This window comes from Stegostoma tigrinum, chromosome 10 (genome assembly GCF_030684315.1).
Source record: "Stegostoma tigrinum isolate sSteTig4 chromosome 10, sSteTig4.hap1, whole genome shotgun sequence".
NCBI classification, from domain to species: Eukaryota; Metazoa; Chordata; class Chondrichthyes; order Orectolobiformes; family Stegostomatidae; genus Stegostoma; species Stegostoma tigrinum.
Genome location: NC_081363.1, coordinates 94,036,312 through 94,055,238, shown reverse-complemented (window position 1 = coordinate 94,055,238; position 18,927 = coordinate 94,036,312). Strand labels below are relative to the sequence as shown.

At 41.0% G+C, this 18,927-nt stretch overlaps 1 protein-coding gene across 1 annotated transcript in view; it reads right to left on the bottom strand.

Moving 5' to 3' along the window:
- LOC132210078 (ral guanine nucleotide dissociation stimulator-like 1) overlaps window positions 1-17,544 on the bottom strand; it is a 30,839-nt gene extending 13,295 nt beyond the window's left edge. The window contains exons 1-7 of the mRNA XM_059649400.1: window positions 13,582-17,544; window positions 11,220-11,303; window positions 10,308-10,388; window positions 8,303-8,395; window positions 7,569-7,646; window positions 2,214-2,407; window positions 1,456-1,583 (exon numbers count right to left, since the gene is read on the bottom strand). Of these exons, the coding sequence (XP_059505383.1) occupies window positions 1,456-1,583; window positions 2,214-2,407; window positions 7,569-7,646; window positions 8,303-8,395; window positions 10,308-10,388; window positions 11,220-11,303; window positions 13,582-13,772 (849 nt within the window). The 5' untranslated portion in view covers window positions 13,773-17,544. The remainder of the gene's footprint in view (window positions 1-1,455; window positions 1,584-2,213; window positions 2,408-7,568; window positions 7,647-8,302; window positions 8,396-10,307; window positions 10,389-11,219; window positions 11,304-13,581) is intronic.
- Window positions 17,545-18,927: the final 1,383 nt, after the last annotated feature.

Genomic DNA, 18,927 nt, shown 5'->3' with positions numbered 1-18,927 from the left:
CTCGTCACTTTCAAAGCCAGAGTTGGCTGCGGCAGGCTGCAGCAGAAGGGAGTGCTCAGAAACCATTGAGTGGGAAACTGTTGCATGTTTACGCAAGCATGGTGGGCTCTCACTTTTAACAGTCTGATCACGTCACAATGATGTCAGCGATCATTTCCGGCAAGGAATAGCTTAGGCTAACCCTGCTGCTTCGACAGTAAACTACATAATAAAACTCCTGCTGTTTAACGCTTCAGCCCCCTGCACCTGCATGGTAAAGAAAAAAACTGGCGATGAGGATCAAAAAAACCGCTTCAATATTCACCAGGTCAAACCCCTGATTTGAAAAAGACTCACAGCCCTCACTGCAGATCTCGATGGTTCAACAAAAGAAAAGCAGCTACATTCCTCAACAGACATCCAACGAGGTTGCTTCCCACCAAAAATGGCTGTTGTCATCATTATGTCACATGATTAGACTCTAAGTGCCAGTCGGTATATACATACACATATGCAACAGAAACTGCAGTGAAAACAGACAGTTACCTTTGGAACTCTGTGCAGAAGAGCAGCTGCCCCTTAACAAACTGAGATAACAAGTGTGGAGCTGGATGAACACAGCAGGCCAAGCAGCATCTTCGGAGCGCAGTTGCTCCTAAGATGCTGCTTGGCCTGCTATGCTCATCCAGTTCTGCACTTTGTTATCTCGGGTTCTTCAGCATCTGCAGTTCCCATTACCTCTTATCCCATAACCAAAACCTACTTTTGACAAAGTGGTCACTTCCAGATGAGATCGCTGCACCCCTGTTCTGAACACTAACATATGCTTGGGATTTTTGAGACCTAGAGGACTACTTACATTCTAGAGTCACACCCAATGCTGTCATACAGACCACTGAACTTCCACTTCAAGCCTAAGCCTATGACCAGACTTTGACATAACTCAAATTTTGAGTCAGCAACTACGAGTCTCATTTTGTAGAGGTAGACATCAAGCCACCTTGGAGACTGGACTGGAATACCCTGTGGCTGATTCCACTCCAGAAGATTCTGGGAAAACAGCAAAATTGCCAACCTGGATACTTCAAACAAATCAGTGGACTCTTGAAGAAACAGTGACTGTTATGGTGAAACAATTAAACTTTTACCCTGAAATACTATTCATTTTGTAAAGTTTCAACACTAAGTTACAAAGGATTTTCAGTGCTCTCTCGGGTCACTTATTTCACATGGCGTTCATTCAAAACAAAAGACAAGTGCTGAAGTTTTAGTTGGCAGGTATTTCAAGCGAGATACTGAAGTTACACATCAAACAACACATTTTAACATCTTGGAAGGCTGCATTTTTAAGGGAATTCAGTTATAACGACTGGTGGAACAGTAATAGCAGTAAACAATACCGAGAGATTTGGACGCTTCCTGCTGACTGAAATATCTTATTTAGAATGACTGGGTGCCAGATTCCTGTTTACTCACAGCATCCATAAAAGTCAGCTGCTCTGCAATGAAGCGTGATGGGTAGGACAGAAGCTTTTCGTCAACTTGTTCGATGGTTTGGTCGTGTTCTTCTCCCACATAGAATCTGACTCTTCTACGGTAGCCTTCTGTGCAAGTGAAGATAGGCATTTATTTTGTGCCCAAAGTTCACACTGCTCTAAAATATCTCACAAACTTGTGACTAGAAATCATGCATTGGTTTACAATAGTTATCTAACATTCATACTTCTAAATCTGGATTTGGTGAAATTAATATGATATTGCACTGAAATCCTCTTGTTGGGAGAATCTCAGTTGCAAAAGAAATTGTATTTAATGACAGATTCCCATCCCAATTTCTGGCTTTAGGAAATCTTCCGAATCACAATCTACCGTTTCACAATAACTTGCAAAATTATTACATCAGATTATAAAATAAAATGTCATTGACGGCAACAGTTCAAAAGGAAATTGTCCAGAAAGTCGGATTACATGCTGCTGGGTCATAACGGACCATATTAGAGTATCAATTCTGTGCAGAATTTGGTCTTGTACATCATGCAATTAGTACAGGGGTAATCACTCAGCAATAATTTTAATTAACTTCGTTTAGCCAAAAATGTGGAAGTAATTTTGAAGCTTGTCAAAGGAAACCAAAATGAACTAAATCCTGAGACAGAGGGGCAAGCCGCACACAAACTTGCAGGGAGGCACCTTGAATTAAAACCACATTTTTGCAACATAATTATAAATCTTACTGAACATCTCTTTCTCCGCTGTTTCCTCCACCGAAAACCGACTCAGGAGTTTCTGGGCCCGTTGTTCAGCATCTGACCCCGGCACTGTCTGGTTCAAGTAGGAAAGTACCTTCCGGAGGCAAGAGTAAGTTGGAACTTGACGAAAGTCTTCGGCAGACTCCTCCAGCCAGATTTCGAGAATTTCAGGAATAGCACTGGAAATAAAGTCAGAGTTAATAACTGTTCATCAGGGAAGCAAAACGTGTGGAAAAAAACCTTCTAATTCTACAAATGTAAATGCAATAGATGAAAGTTGGAATATGGGGTCATCGTGCTCGCACAGGAGATGAGCTGCCATCTTGAACTGCTGCAGTGCACATGGCAATGGTGATCCTGCTGTGCCATCAGAGGGGGGCTGTGTGGCACTTTGACCCAATGATGAAGAAATGACTGTCCAAGTTAGAATTACGCTGGCCATGGATGGAACCTGCAAGTTGGCCATGTTTCCAAGTTTTCTTCTTTGTAGATTGCACAAGTAAGCTTAAGGCTCACGTATAAAGTGATTTCACATGTGTCTGAGGTTACTTATTACACCAGCAGGACCTCTTGGTGTTTAGAGTTTGCTAGTAAAGAGAAAGTGAGCTTTAACAAAAAATCTTCTTTATAAAAGTCAAATGGAACAAATCAGATGAACAAAGAAAAACACAAGGATAATGACGATTTGTTTGTCTTTGTTCTGGGAGTTGCATTGCCAGTACTTGGATACCTCAGTAACATGGATAAATTGTTTCCAGCTGAGGATGAATAACGAAATACTCCAACATAGTCAGCTTTCAATTCACTTATTTTAACTGCCTGGCTAATACTGAGAGGCCACATAGCATTATTTCACAGGTAGATCAATGGTTACTTTTTTGCAACAAGACGTCAGCGGCACAGTGAAGTCATCACACCACTGAAATCGAACCCTTTGCCCAGAAAAACTCCCCACGGCACCTCACAGCAGATTAACCATACAAAAACTGACAAAGGAGGAGATATTCAAACAGGTGACCAAACATTTGGTAATAGTGACTCTTCATGAGTTTCTTAAAGGCGAGAGATAGTGATGTCTAGAGGAAGGAACTATATATCTGCAGGAAGTAGCACTAACGGTGGTGGGCTGATGAAAAAAAAAATCAAGAAGTACACAGCACACTGGACTTGGCAGAACAGAAAAGTTCCAGGCAAAATTTGGGACCTAAAATAATTCCAGACAAAAGCAAAATAAGAACATGAAAGGATGTGAACACAAGAATTGAAAGTTTTTTCGAAAAAAAATCTAAAGTTCAGACATTGGTCAACCAAGAGACAACGTGGGCCAGCAAACATCAGAATGATGAGTCTTGTTGTGAATTGGGAGATGGACTGAGTTGCAGCTATGGTCAATGATGCGGTAGGTAGGAGAAACCTTTGACTTTCCAAAGACTCCAAAAAGTAAACATTTGTTTGATTAGCATTGCCAATTTACATGGAACATTTTACGCTGAAAGTGCTGTTCTAGTTTTTAATTTGGAATTTCCTTATCTGCAGCCCTACACTGAAACAGATGATCACTTATTTGAGTCCGTTCATAATAGATCATTACAGCACAGAAATTATATGGTGTGCAACATTACACACAGACATTGGGGCTTGACTCAGACTTTACCAGCTCCATTCTTGTTAAACAGTGGTTGGTGTAGGAAGTGCTAGGTAGCCATAGTGCCATATGCAGCAATAGCCTCTTGTTGTTTGAGAAAGATTTACGACTTAGAAATAGTTTACACTGGAGGGACTATTTTGACTTCATCTGCTTTCAGATCAGTTGGCATAGGTTGTACTCTTTTGCAATGATTCAAAAACACAGCTGTCCCACACTGCTAAGGTGCTGAATGATATTAACTAGTGAACATGGCAAATTATGAAATGAAGTGACTCATTTTTGGAAATGTCAAGAGATTGTTTTTCAGTGAGGTCAGAAGAGTTATGAAAAGCTTGATAAAAGGTGAAGTTTTTAATCAGCTTTTTAAAAAATGGAGAAAAGCATACTGTGCATTTCAGATTTTAGAGTCTAAACAGCTGAAGCCATGGCTGGTAACAACAGGACAAACAGAATCTGGGATAGGGAAGAAAGTGAAACTGGACAGGAAAAAAGAGAAATGTCTAAAGTGGACACAAGGAAATTGCAGAGATTGAGGGACAAGGCTGTGAAAATGTTGTTTGTTATGTTACCTCTCGGAAACAGTGACTAACTGAAACATACTGGAAACGTGACCCAAGAAAGTTGCCTGGGCTCATTTGGTCCTGAATCTTTCAGAAATGCTTACATCACATGACAAACACTCGAACAGTAAACCTCCAAAAATATATATAAAGAAAAAATCAATTCAAAAGATCACAAAACCAAAAAATTCCGTATCCTACTGAAAGCCTTCGTGGCTGGGAAATAAGTTGCTGAGCTAAAGAGCCTCTACCCTGCTGACATTATGGTAGAACGTAATTCGTACTGTGCAGAGTCCAAAATTTGACCCAAAACACTTTTCTGTCGTCCCACTAGAATTAAAGTCTCTGATTCCAGTAGATTCGTTAACAAGTTACTACATCCCTAGTGAGTAATCTGAAACCTCCAATCAGCTGCAGTGTACAACATCATTTCATTGAATTACTCATTATCATCCTTCCACCATCTAAAAGGAACATTTCCTAAAGCAAGCACAACATAATCTTAGATTGCAATGGCACTGGAGAGAAGTGTATTCTTAAAGTATTAGAGTATTCCAGAATTGAAATAATTATGTACAGGTGCACTTTTGACTTTCTTTTCAATTCTGGCCACTTGCGCATCTGAGATTAATTGTTTCATCGATGACAACTTCACTGGATAGATTCCTGCCTCTTCTGCCCTCACTCAAGATGTTCCTTTAAAACCATGTTTTGACCATGCTTTTACTCAACCCCTAAATATCTGTGTTTTCTTCAACGTCAAACTGACAGGTTGTAAGCTACTATTCTGTAGCAAACAAAAATGATCATTTTCTACTTTACTCAACCCAAAAAACTTGAATTCAAAAGGAGATTAACATACCAAATAACATGCCAAAACAGCACATTACTTTCATGAGGATTACACTGTCCTCAATCGGGGATCAGGATAATTTAGGTTCCTTCATACACTTCATCCCTATATGTCTCTTGAGACATTAGTACAGGAATATTGTGAAATTAATCAGGACCAATTTGGTATCCACAATTAGCTGTGTTCATCCAAACACGAATAGCTAGGTGTTGGAGAAGAATTTCCAGATAACCACCAATCCCTGTGGCTTAGATTTCTAAAACTTTGTTTCATTTACCCAAAAAGACAACTGGGTGGTTTAGAGTGAATAGCAATGCAAAAGGCATCCCAACTGTGTTCTGAGTTAGTAGGTACTGCTGATGCTGGAGTCTGAGATAACAAGGTGTGGAGCTTGATGAACACAGCAGGCTAGCAGACTAGGGGCTCACGAAAGCTGGCATTTCAGGTCTGGACCGTTCTTCAGAAAATTTCTGGAGGAGGGCCCAGACCCAAAACATCAGTTTTCCTGCTCCTCTGATGCTGCCTGGCCAACTGTGTCCTATTTGTTTGATTAATGAGAAGGAGTTTTCCTTTGTTGCATTTTTCATAAATTGTTTGAGCTTTATTTCAAACTTCAGTGCGGCCCAGTTGTGAACGCTTGCTATTGCATCTGAAGTAGAAATATTCCCTGAAAATCCTCACTCCCTCAAATTGACCATTTTTCTCAATGCAATACTGCAAAAATTTTCCTTTGTATTTGCTCACAAGTAATTTATCTGTGCTTGGCCCTTCAGGCATTGGCTTTCATGATTATAAAAATGACAAAACAATATCAACTCAAGAAAACAAAATAAATGAGTAGGCAAACCATGTACAAAAGAAAATAAATCACTGTATATATAAAGATAAGAAATTCAAACTTTAAAGTCCCCAAGTCCAGTCCAGCACTCAAATCTATTGGATAAATGTTCTTTCGTCTTAATCAAAAAGCACAGAATTTAATCGAACGGCCAGACAAACCAGAATAATCCCATCTTTAACCCTATGCTGCCAAAGTGTCATGCAGGGCAGCATGGTGGCTCAGTGCTTAGCACTGCTACCTCACAGCTCCAGGGTCCTGGGTTTGATTCCAGCCTTGGGTGACTGTCTGTGAGGAGTTTGCACATTCTCCCCATGTCTGAGTGAGTTTCCTCCAAGTGATCAATTTTCCTCCCACAGTCCAAAGATGTGCAGGCTGGGTGGATCAGCCATGTGCTAAATTGCCCTTCGTGTTCGGGGAATGGGTCTGAGTGGGATGCTTCAAGGGACAGTGTGGGCTTGTTGGGCCGAAGGGCCTGTTTACACACGGTAGGTAATCTAATCTTATTCAGTGCAGTAAAACAACCTCAGCAATCTGGTATAGCTCAAAAATAACTAGAATTCCTGCTAGAGATGCATTTGTGCAATGCTTTCTACAGTCAAATATCTTTGAAAGAACTTAGTTAACAAACTTCAAACATTAAAAATCATTTCACAAGATCATTTAGATTTCATAGATTCAGGAAGTATTAATTCAAGATCGATTGTGTGCAAAACGTACAACAGCAGCATGGAGTGGGAGGGCTACCAAAGTCAGGACACCACAAACAAACCACTTGCCAAGTATCTGACTGCTCTAGATAGCGGTATCATTCGGTTTCAACTATTCACAGGAAGTTTGCAGGATAGCAACTAATAAAGTGGTGTGAAGAGGAAAACCATTCCTGCAATAATGCCTCATTATCACAAACTAGAGTAATGACGATCTGAGACAAACAAACCCAAAAGCGTGATAATGTAGGACAAACAATTCCAAAAGACAAAGAATTTTGGATGATTTACACTGAAAAATATTAACAAGCCAATCTCTAGGAATAATGCAATCATTGGACATGCAAGGCAAGCAGCTTCTTTAATGCAAAAACAGAGTTAACATTTTGGGTCCAGCGACCCTCCCTCAGAACTGAAAGGGGTCACCCGGACCTGAAACATTAACTCCGTTCTTACCTTCACAGATGTTGCCAGAAATGCTGAGCTTTTCCAACAACTTTGTTTTTGTCCCTGAGTTGCAGTGTCCGTGATTCTTTCAGTTATTATTTAGCTTCTTGAATGTGATTGTTATGGGTTGGAGTGCTGTTTGCCATCCTGTTTTGGTGCCTTATATGTTCATGACAAAGGCGCTACATTATTTTACAGGTCTTTCTGGCTCTCCAGCAATTCTTCTCACATTCTTAAATTTCACATTGAAAATACAATTTCACGACATGTCAAATCAAACTTACATTTTCATTAGTGTTTCTTTTTCTGCAGGACTGAAATTATATTCTTCTAGAAAGCTTGATCTGTTGAAGTCTATGCTTCTGCAATTGATCATAAACCACAAAAGAAAAAGCAAATTAAAATGGTGTTTGGGTCTACAATTGGTTGCCAGCCGTAAAATAAAAAATGAAGTCTCAAAATTCAGCATCCTAAGCCGTGACCAGCTAACTTTATGAAACAAGGTCACACTTTAAATGTAAAACTGCTTATAATAATGAATACGTTCCTTAAATTTCCTCAGGAAGTTTACTAGAAATGACCTTAAGGGCAAAGCAGCTCACCAGCAGTGGTGGTGGCTGGTGGTAATAGGGGAAAGGAGCAGGTGCAAGGAGTGAAGCCACTTCTTCAATAGCTTACATTTGCTACCTAGTCCAGAAATTTCAGTCTGAGATAAACTCAACACCTTCACATGCAACTGCTGCATGTGCTTTGTATTGCTTGTTCCTCAGAGTTAGGGAGAGAACAGGCAAAGAACTCAGAAGCTGTTTCTTCATCGATGTGCCATGATCTGGAATGATATCCGAGTTTTTGTTTCTGTGGTATGTCTTACAGAGTCATACAGCATGGAAACATCTCTGCCTTCATGAAGAGATTTCTGATTATCCAACCTATGGCCACCAGCTCTCCAGCCATTCCCTTTACACACTACTTTATTGCAAATGAAGCATGACATGGTCACATTTTGGATCAAACTCACTTCTTGACTGTCGCTCCCTTCTCCAGTGAACTTAAATTCTGAATTTCATCAGAATTCAGAGAGTGTTTGGACTCAACGCTTTCACAGCTGCAACTGAACATGAAGAACAATTTAAAACACCTCACGCAAACCCTTTCATCTTCAGTTAAATCCATTAAAATACCCATGAAAATTGAAGATTCAGAATTACAAGCCTCCATCCAATGGTTTTATTAAACAGGTTACACACCAGATGGTAAAATGTGAGGCTGGATGAACACAGCAGGCCAAGCAGCATCTCAGGAGCACAAAAGCTGACGTTTCGGGCCTAGACCCTTCATCAGAGAGGGGGATGGGGAGAGGGAACTGGAATAAATAGGGAGAGAGGGGGAGGCGGACCGAAGATGGAGAGTAAAGAAGATAGGTGGAGAGAGTGTAGGTGGGGAGGTAGGGAGGGGATAGGTCAGTCCAGGGAAGACGGACAGGTCAAGGAGGTGGGATGAGGTTAGTAGGTAGCTGGGGGTGCGGCTTGGGGTGGGAGGAAGGGATGGGTGAGAGGAAGAACCGGTTAGGGAGGCAGAGACAGGTTGGACTGGTTTTGGGATGCAGTGGGTGGGGGGGAAGAGCTGGGCTGGTTGTGTGGTGCAGTGGGGGGAGGGGACGAACTGGGCTGGTTCAGGGATGCAGTAGGGGAAGGGGAGATTTTGAAACTGGTGAAGTCCACATTGATACCATATGGCTGCAGGGTTCCCAGGCGGTATATGAGTTGCTGTTCCTGCAACCCGGAATATGAGTTGCTGTTCCTGCAACCCGGAATATGAGTTGCTGTTCCTGCAACCCGGAATATGAGTTGCTGTTCCTGCCCTCCCTACCTCCCCACCTACACTCTCTCCACCTATCTTCTTTACTCTCCATCTTCGGTCCGCCTCCCCCTCTCTCCCTATTTATTCCAGTTCCCTCTCCCCATCCCCCTCTCTGATGAAGGGTCTAGGCCCGAAACGTCAGCTTTTGTGCTCCTGAGATGCTGCTTGGCCTGCTGTGTTCATCCAGCCTCACATTTTGTTATCTTGGAATTCTCCAGCATCTGCAGTTCCCATTATCTCTCTCTTGCACACCAGATGGTGAAGATTTCTGAGTCAGCATAAAATGTTAGCCTACATGCTCCCCAAGTATTCTTGCTTGAGACTGGGATTACAGTTCCTGTGATGCTGTCCCACCAATAAGATGAATCTAGTTGCTGGATTTATCCACACACTTTTGAACATAAACATAGTACATGTTGTAATCCTCCAGTCCTCTGATACCACCCCTGCATTCAAACAGCATTAGGGTGTTGTGCAAAGTGCCACTGCAGCCTCAAGCTATTTTTTTCTTTCTCAGTATCCTCAGTTGTCTACAATTCACTTGCTTCTGAGTTACCAGCACCAAGGACAACCAGCCATTCTGATCAAAGCAGAAATTGCTGTAAAAGCTCAGTGGTTTAAATTACTCAAAAACGTTAACTCTGCTTTCTCGCCACAGATGCTGCCAGACCTGCTTAGCTTTTCCAGTAATTTCCATTTTCGTTTCAGATTTCCAGCATCTGCAGTTGTTTAATTTTCACATTTCTAAAATGCTGTCTATCCTCAGCTCATCCTTGTCTCAACTATTTACTTTTCATCGTGAGTTGGACATCAAGTTCTTCTGAATAGTATCTCAGCCAGGCACTTACCTCTGTGAAGATTAAACAGTGGATTTATGATCATTAGCCCCACTTTTGCGACCCTTTCACTGCTCACAATGGAGGATGACATTCGGATTCCCTGTTAACATTAGCTGCCAGCATCATTTAGTTCAACACTTCCCTTCTGAACTACTTATAATTAACTCGGTACACACTGGGGTCATCAATAATCCTCATCATTTGTATCATTTGCTACTCTTTCCTGCTTGTGGGAACACTCTGAGACTGTCACTAAACAACCTCCTGCTGTAAGACAGACTGCTGTTTCATTGCAGTTTGCCTGAACTTAGTGTTCAAACTTACTTGCTGCAAACGCCTTCTTGCTCCTTTTGAAGTTGGACCTCTTCCAAATCAAAATTATTCTGGATTGTTCCTTCCTCTTTTCTGTAGCCAAAATAAATATCTTATGATATGGTGCTTCCTGAAATGATCCAAGTCTGATATTTGATCGATAGTGTGCGTGCATGAGTGTGCGCAATAATTATAGAAGTGGTAGTGCAGGTTGAAGATATCATCAGGATTCTGAACTTTAAAAATTGGAGCATTGTATGAAAAACAAATATGTTCAGACAAATCATGATTTTAAAAAAACTCCTGATTTGCCCTCAACTCTGGTATTTACCAACCACACTTCAGGAAGGGATTTGAGAGGGTGCACAGAACATTCACAAAAATAGTGCCAGAGATGACAAACTAGACAGCCCTGTGGAGAGGCTGAAGAAGCTTGGGCTGCTCTTGGAGAAGACTAAGAAGTGATTTTAAAAGTGTTCAAAATCATAAGGGATTTGGTTAGAATGGATAAGAACAATCTGTTCCTTGTGACAGAAGGCTTAAGAAGAAAAGGTCACTGATTTATGATGATCAGCAAAAAGAACCAATGGTGACAAGGAATTTTTTTTTAAATAGCATCATTAGAAACTGGAAAGCTCTGCCTAATAGTGTGGTGGATGCAGCTTCAATTGAGGTCTTCAGAAGTGAACTACAATTTTCGAAAGGAGAGATTTTGCAGTATTACACAGTAAAAGGACTTAGGAGTGAACGTAGGCAAGTCCCTCTTTGAGAGCTGGTACAAACATTATCAAATCATTGTCTCTGGGCTATTACCATTCGATGGCTGTACAACATTGCACAAACTGCTAGCTCCCCAGCTATTTCCTCCCGCTTTGTCATATTCTGAATAATGATTCACTTTGTCATGCATGCAATTAAACTTACTGAGCAATTATTTCGCTTGATCCTGAAGAACCACAACTTCCATTTTCCTCACCACAACTTCCATTTTCCTCACCATTTCCAGAACTGCAATTGATCAAAGAGGACAAATTAAGTCATTTAGAACAGGCAAACTCGTCCAGAATTAAATCCAACCCAATTCAACAACTAAAAATCACAGTCTTGAGAGAGGGGTTCTTTTGACTTCCACAGGATGCCCACAGGCCTTCATACAGAGGCAGTGATGGGGTGTGGGGGTTGGAAGAGACAGAACAGGGCAATAAGGAGAGAAAACCATTTCTTCAGTACTTCACCCTTGTTGAAAGCCGTTTTTGCGCTGTGCAAGAACTTGATACTGAAAGACAAGCAAAATTCAATCTACCATTGAAAAGCTTTGAAAGCCTAATGCTAATTCAACATTATCCCATCTCTCAAAATAAGACAAACATTGCAGAAGCAGTCAAGCAGTTGCTTCATGTGATTGCTCTTGTCTGGATTGGTGCTCACTGCACTGCCAATTGGGGTATCTTCCTGAGGCAACCCTGACATAATCTTACAGCAAATCCCAACAGTTTCCTTTCACAGTATTAGATCCCAAATACTGTACAACAGGTTTAATCTGACGTCACATCAAATTTACTTGTCAATTACTCCTTCAGTTTCTCACAAACTGAGGTTTCCACCCTCTACACAGTGTGACATGTCAACATTTTCACAGCTGCAACTGGTCACAAAACACCAAATACATCACTTTACTTGTGCATATGATCACATTTTTAATTTCTGGCACTCTTATCAACGTTGGGATTTTTGTGTGTGAGGGGGAGCCAGTGGGTAGATGAGGCGTAAAGAGGTCAAATAAAGAACATCTGCACTGGGACAGACAACAAACATCCCAAAAGAAAGGATTTAAGTTCAACTTCCTCATCTCTGACAAAGAAACTCAAGCTCTTTACAGACTGTTGACAATTCAACCCTCACAAGCACAGCTTGTGACTCAAAGTTTGATTCAGAGCACTGATGTAGGAATTAGTCCTTGCTCAAATTCACTGAAGCTTAAGGTCAGATTAGTCACCATTGGCTGTTTTGCTGAAAAGAAAATAATTTTTCTGTCCTGCTCCTTTAACAGTTCTGAGTTTCGTTGAAGACCTGGACAGAATAAACTCAGGATTAATTCCAGGTCTCTGACTTGGGAAAGTGCCTGGCTCCATGGATACACATGGCAGATGGCCAGCTTAGATAATTCAAACTGCAAATTATTCAATGGCAATATTGTATGGGAGAAATACCAAGGCTCGGACACGGGGAGCAGGTCACATTCTTAATTGTAGACATATTTCTTCAAATGTCACGGAAGTTTGGAGGACACTTCAACGAACTTGGAGGAAGTTTGTAGGGAGGGTGCAGCTGAAGCAGGAAAGAGGAACAAAGAGAAGTGCTGTGGTGGGGTAGAGGAGATTAACCCATTTCTTGAGCATTTTTACCATAGCCACATTGTCCAGAAATATAACCTCAATACTGATCTGAAAACAATTTCCCATCTGTGTTTTGGATGCTTCAACGGTGATGCTATCATTTAAGACAACTGTCTCTGTTATAAATTTTCTAGGGAGGCAGCCCAGCAGACACTTTAATGTGAGTGCTATAGTCTGGGGCACTCATCACATTGCACTAAAAATTTCGAAGAAATCAATGATTCGCCATCATTCCCTTTTCACACTGCTGCATTCCAAATGCAGCATAATTTAAACATATCAAAACTATTTCCGATCAACCTTGCTTCCTCATGGTTACACAGATGCCTGGCAAACTTTGATACCCACCCACCCGACAATCTATACGGTAAAAATATCTGCAGCTGTAAGTGCTCATGAAGCACAAATTCAGGAAAGGATTTGCATCTGCAACTGACTTATAAACATTGAAAATAAATTTTGAATCCCAAAATGCTCAGTATTTCAAGTCCCCATTAGGTCAAAGTCCAGATGAATGACTACACTAGATGGTTTGCTTTCCAAATTTTCAGAGAAAATATGTAGGACACTCCAGTTACATAGGCTGGTGCATTTGAGGGGAGGTGGGAGGTTTCGCAGTTTAGCATTGTTGCAAGTTAGACCACCAAGGTCTGGATGTTGAGGGCCAACCAATTTTTCACTGAACATGGTTGAGTGTTTTCTCTGGATCAAAGGCTGAAATGTGTCATTGATTTAATTACTGGCAATGGCCGCAGAGGGAGTAAAGCTGTTTCTTTAATGTGATTTTTATCATCTCGAATGGCGATATAATCTTTCAGGAGCTACTATATTCACAGCAATTTCTTTTCATATTATGTATTATGAATGAAGCACAGAAGGATGAAACTTACTTTGAGATTTCTGCAGTCGCTTTTGGTGAACTTGGTTCTTCATCTTTCTCAGAGTTTGGGCTGTCAAAGGTTTTGGACCTGCAATTCATTAAGACCATAAGACCATCAGACATAGGAGCAGAAATTAGGCCATTCAGCCCATTGAATCTGTTCTGCCATTCAGTCATTGATGATAAGTTCCTCAACACCATTCTCCTGCTTTCTCCCCATAGCCTTTGATCCCCTTGATAATCAGGAACCTATCTGTCTCAGTTTTAAATGTCCTGGCCTCCACAGCCTTCTGTGGCAGTGAATTTCATAGATTCAACACTCTCTGGCTGAAGAAGTTTCTCCAAATCTCCAATTGAAAAGGTCTCCTCATTATTCTAAGGCTGTGCCCTCGGGTCCTCGTCTCTCCTATCAATGGAAGCATCTTCCCAACATCCACTCTGTCCAGGCCATTCAGTATTCTGAAAGTTTCAATTAGATCACCCCTCATCCTTCTAAACTCCAATGAATATAGTTCTGGATTCCACAAACGTTCCCCATATGTTTAGCTTTCCATTCCTGGGACAATTGTCGTGAATCTCCTCTGAACCCATTCCAGGGACAGTACATCCTTCCTGAGATATAGGGCGCAAATCTGCACGCAGCATTCCAAGTATGACCTGACCAGAGCCTTACAAAGCCTCAGAGGTACAGCCCTGTTTTTACATTCAAAATAAATGCCAACATTGCATTTGCGTTCCTGACTATATAAGGCAAAAATTAAAGACATTGTAAACAAGCACTTGCACCCAGAAATGACTTACTCACAAAACGAACATTGAAGTATTTTGTGTGGATCCATAAGACTATAAGATATAGGGACAGAATTAGCTCATTTGACCTGCTGAGTCTGCGTTGCCATTCAATTCTGACTGTGATGTTTCTCAAGCCCAATTGCCAGCCTTCTTCTGGTACCTTTGATCCTCTTATTAATCAAGAACCCTTCTCTCTATATATCATAAATAGACCTAATGACTTGGCCTCGATGGCTTTCTGCAATGTTTTCCACAGATGAGCGACTCCCTGACTGAAGAAATTCTTTCTTACCTTAGTTCTAAAGGTTGGTCTCTTCACTGTGCGACTGCGTCGGCATGTCCTAATCTCTCCTACTAGTGGAAACATCTTCTCCATTCCATGTGCAATCCTTCCAGGTCTCTCAGTATTCTGAAAGTTTCAATGACATTCCCTCCCATCCTTCAAAACTCCATCCTGAGCAGAACCAAAACCCTCAACCACTCTTCAGATGACAAGCTCTCCCAAGTTTTCAAGTACTTATCAACTGGGTTTGTTAAACAGGCAACATTTCTGATGTACTACAATAACTACAATGAACTACAATAGATCAAGATTTGTGTTTCACCTCCAAGCATTAAAAGGTGGTTTGCAAGTGACAAGAGTTGAGTCTGGAAGAGAAGCTAGGGGAGTTGCAAGGAAGAAGGAATTTCAACTTTCACACATGTTTTCAAAACAACACAGTCTGTTTTTTTTTGGGCGATGGGGGGAGGTGGGGCATGTAATAACACTGGAAATAGAGTTAGAGAGTCAAATTTTTCAATATATTTACCGGCAGTGCACAGTCCAATGTTTGGAAAAGAAATGTTCCATTAAAGATCGTATGTTAATGCATGCCCAATCATTCACTGGCATTTAAATGGGAGGCGGGAGGATTAGGAAAATGGCAGGGAGGGAGTTTACCACCTACACATTGCAAAGCTATGTGACATGGACCAGTTCTCTTTGACATCTGGACTCTCCTTGACTTCTAAGGACTGCCTCCCTCATTTCCCAGATGGTGCCCACTTACACAACCTCAGTGACAATCAGCATTGACAGTAGGGCTGAGAAAGATGCTGATCTGCCATCCCTTTCTCTGGACCAGCAGCTGTCAAAACTGAGCCAAACCGTCAACTGGTGAGTAACCCGGCAACAATTTCTTTCTGGTTACCACTGGAATCGGCCAAGGCCTCCAGGTTTCAGATCCAGCAGAAGGCCTGCAGCGTGAACCACAAGCTTCCATCTAAAATTTCTTTTTACAACACTAAGAACAGAGCAAATATTAGAATAACAGCCAACTGTTTCTTTAATGTAAAAAAAACTACAGACACAGAAAATCTGAAAGAAAGGCAGACGTTGCTAGAGAAACTCAACAGGTTTTGCAGCATCTGCAGACAGAAAACAGAGTTCATGTTGAGGCAAAGCGACACTTCTTCAGAGATGCAAAGTTCTGAACAGGGGAACCTTAACTCAAAGCGCCCAATCTGCTTTCTCTCCACAGATGCTGCTAAGTTTCAGGAAAAAGTCCCTAAGTAATGTTCCTGAAAATGGTGGCCCTCCAGCAATTGCCCTTCACATTTTTGTATTCTGATTAAAGCATCATTTCCTCACACATTGGATCAATTCTTACTTTCTGATCTCAGCAACTGTCTCTGGAGGCACTGGACTTGCAAGCTCCTCACAGCTCGGAATGTTATCATTGTTTCCGCTGCTGAAATTAGTTGTGAAGAATGTCATTTTAAACAAACACTTGCACCCAGTAATTGTTCGCACATCGGCAGTTTCCTTTGTATTCCTTGTAGTCTGAATAAAGCAAAACCTTAACCGCTTATTGTCTTCAAATTTATTCTTTCATGATAGATTTTAGAGTGCATGGTTTCCCATCTACCTTGTTGTTTGCACTGTCAGGTATTCTGCAAATGGTCATAAAAGTGCTATCAAGTAAATTTAAGCGAACATCTACATCCACAAGAAAATTATCTTCATACACCTGAAAGACATTGAGTCCGTATTTTGAGCCATTGACAGCTAATTTTGTAACAACAGGTCAAGACACAACTACAGAATATGGTGATTTGTCTCCACAAAGCCCTTAACTGCAGTTTGCAGGATAAGACCGTGAGACTGGGGTGTGGAAGTAGAGAGAGAGAGAGAGAGAGAGAGAGAGAGAGAGAGAGAGAGAGAGAGAAAGAGAGAGAAGGAGAGAGAGAGACAGATGTATCAGATCCATTTCTTCATCATTTTATATTTGTTGCAAAGTCGAAAAATATCTCAAACAAAGAGCTCCAGGCCCAAATATAGAAAGGCAACCAACTTTCCGATGAAATACTTCAGATAGTGTTTCGACATACAGGGCTGCATTTCCCAAGTCAACTGGCCTTGGCCTGAGACATGACATTCTTGGCGAAGTGGAGGGGTGTTCAGGAGGAAAGCTGAACTCTCTTCTGTACCATTATACTGTATTGTCAGAGGTGGGCAAAGTAGCTGGTTTAATGACTCACTGGGCATGAAGTAAGTCACCAGCTGAAAGCCACTTGTGTCTGTCTGTCTTGCAAATATGAGAGTTCCACAACTCCCACAGTGGACATTGGCCTGCAAATCTCTTTTGTGTAAGCTCAGCAATACCAACCGTAATGACAGCAAAGAAAAGATTGCAGCTCTGCCTCTATTTCATTCTTTGGTCAACTGTTTTTATAAAATAGATCACCCTCCAGATGTACTGGGAGTAGGTTTTTCTTCAAAACCTTCACAGGAGATTTGAAAGACAGCACAGGCAGACTGAGGGGAGGGGAGGAGGTAGGAACCTCAATTCTTCAACATATTGTATCCTTAATTCAGAGTTCAGCTATTTAAATGTTTGGCGACAAATGGAGATCTGAATAGTGAATGGATAAGCAATTTTTCACTGAACACTTTTGGATCTTTTCTGTTGATACAACTTTTCTTTTCAAACAAACAAAATCTGTGTAGATTTTTGATACAATCAAGCAACCTTGTTCATGTGACTGCTGCTGTCTAGTGTTTGCTGCATTGCTGTGGGAGGAAGGCCCTCCATAGATCTTACAGGAAGTGCCAGCAGGTTTTTTAACATTGTTGTATTTTGGATGAAACTTAATTAAGTCACACATTAGACTAAAGCTTACTTTGTGCTCACTGAATCGATGACTGGAATCTCTCCTGCCTCTGAGGTGTCAAAGCTTTCACATCTGCAATTGGGCATACAGCACAAACTAAGTGATTTTAAACAAGCTTGAATCTACAATTTGCATTCAGCCGCTGAAAAACATCTGTTTCAGCATTTGAAGCCTTGATTACCGAGTTTGTTAATACTTTGCACTGAAACTCCAATTTGGCATTTTACAGCAAACCTGCCACTTCCCATACAACAGGGAAGAGTAAAGCATTCAATGTGGTTCTGTCTCATCTGATCGCAACTTCAAATCTACATTCCTGCCTCTCCTAATGACCTTTCACCTCCTTCTCCCTCAACAAGAATCTATTTATCTTTGCAATTACAATATTCCAGAGCTCTGCTTTTACCATCTTTTCTGGAAGAAAACTCCAAAGAATACCTACATTGTGAGAGATTTTAAAAAAAATCACTGTTTAAAATTGACAACCATTGCCCTTTAGACACTCCTCTTCATTCTCGTCTCTTCTACAGGAGGAAACATTGTCTCCATGTCTACCCTGTCCAAATTGTCAGGTTTTTTTTTGTTTCAAACACGTTGCCTCTTCCTTCCCTAAACACCAACTGATGCAAGCCTTGCCTGTGCAAATTTTCCTTGTAAGACAAGTCACTTCGTCGCGGTATTATTCTGGTAAACCTGCTCTGAACTGCATCTAATACATGTACTTCCATCCTTGAAATACACTGACCAATACAGAGAAAATCATTCAAGATATTGGCTCACCATTGATCCCTAATTTTGCGCTTAAATTCCCTCATGATAAAATGAAAACATTTAATTGCTTTCCAAATTACTTAATGTGTCTGTACACGATCATTTTGTGATTCATGCACGAGGATACCCAGATTCCACTCTATCTCAGAGCAATGCAATCTCCTTCAATAAAAACAAAACTGCTATTCTTTCTGCCAAAATGGACTTCAAATTTACCCATATACAACTCTATTTGTCAGATCGTTGACTACTTGCTAAACCTATAATTCTCTGCGGTATTCCGAAGTCCTCTAAGGTTAATTTTTTAGCGCATCTTTGTCACATCACCAAATCTGTCAGTCATAAATTCATTCCTTCAGAAGTCATGGACTGGTCGTCAACACTTGGAAAACTTGGGCAGGAACAGATTTTTTAAATTATACTCATTCTATATGATCCTAACCATTTTGAACTCAAGTTAATTCTCTGTCTCAAATAAAAACCTCAGTAAATGAGAACACTCACGTAAAAAGGGATGAATTCCCTGGATCTAATTACAAAGCACCAAAATAACTGTAGCATCTAGTCAGACTGTTTCTCCCTTTCACCACGGATAAAGGAAAATTTTGAAATGTAGGGTGCGTGTAAGGTGAACGGATAC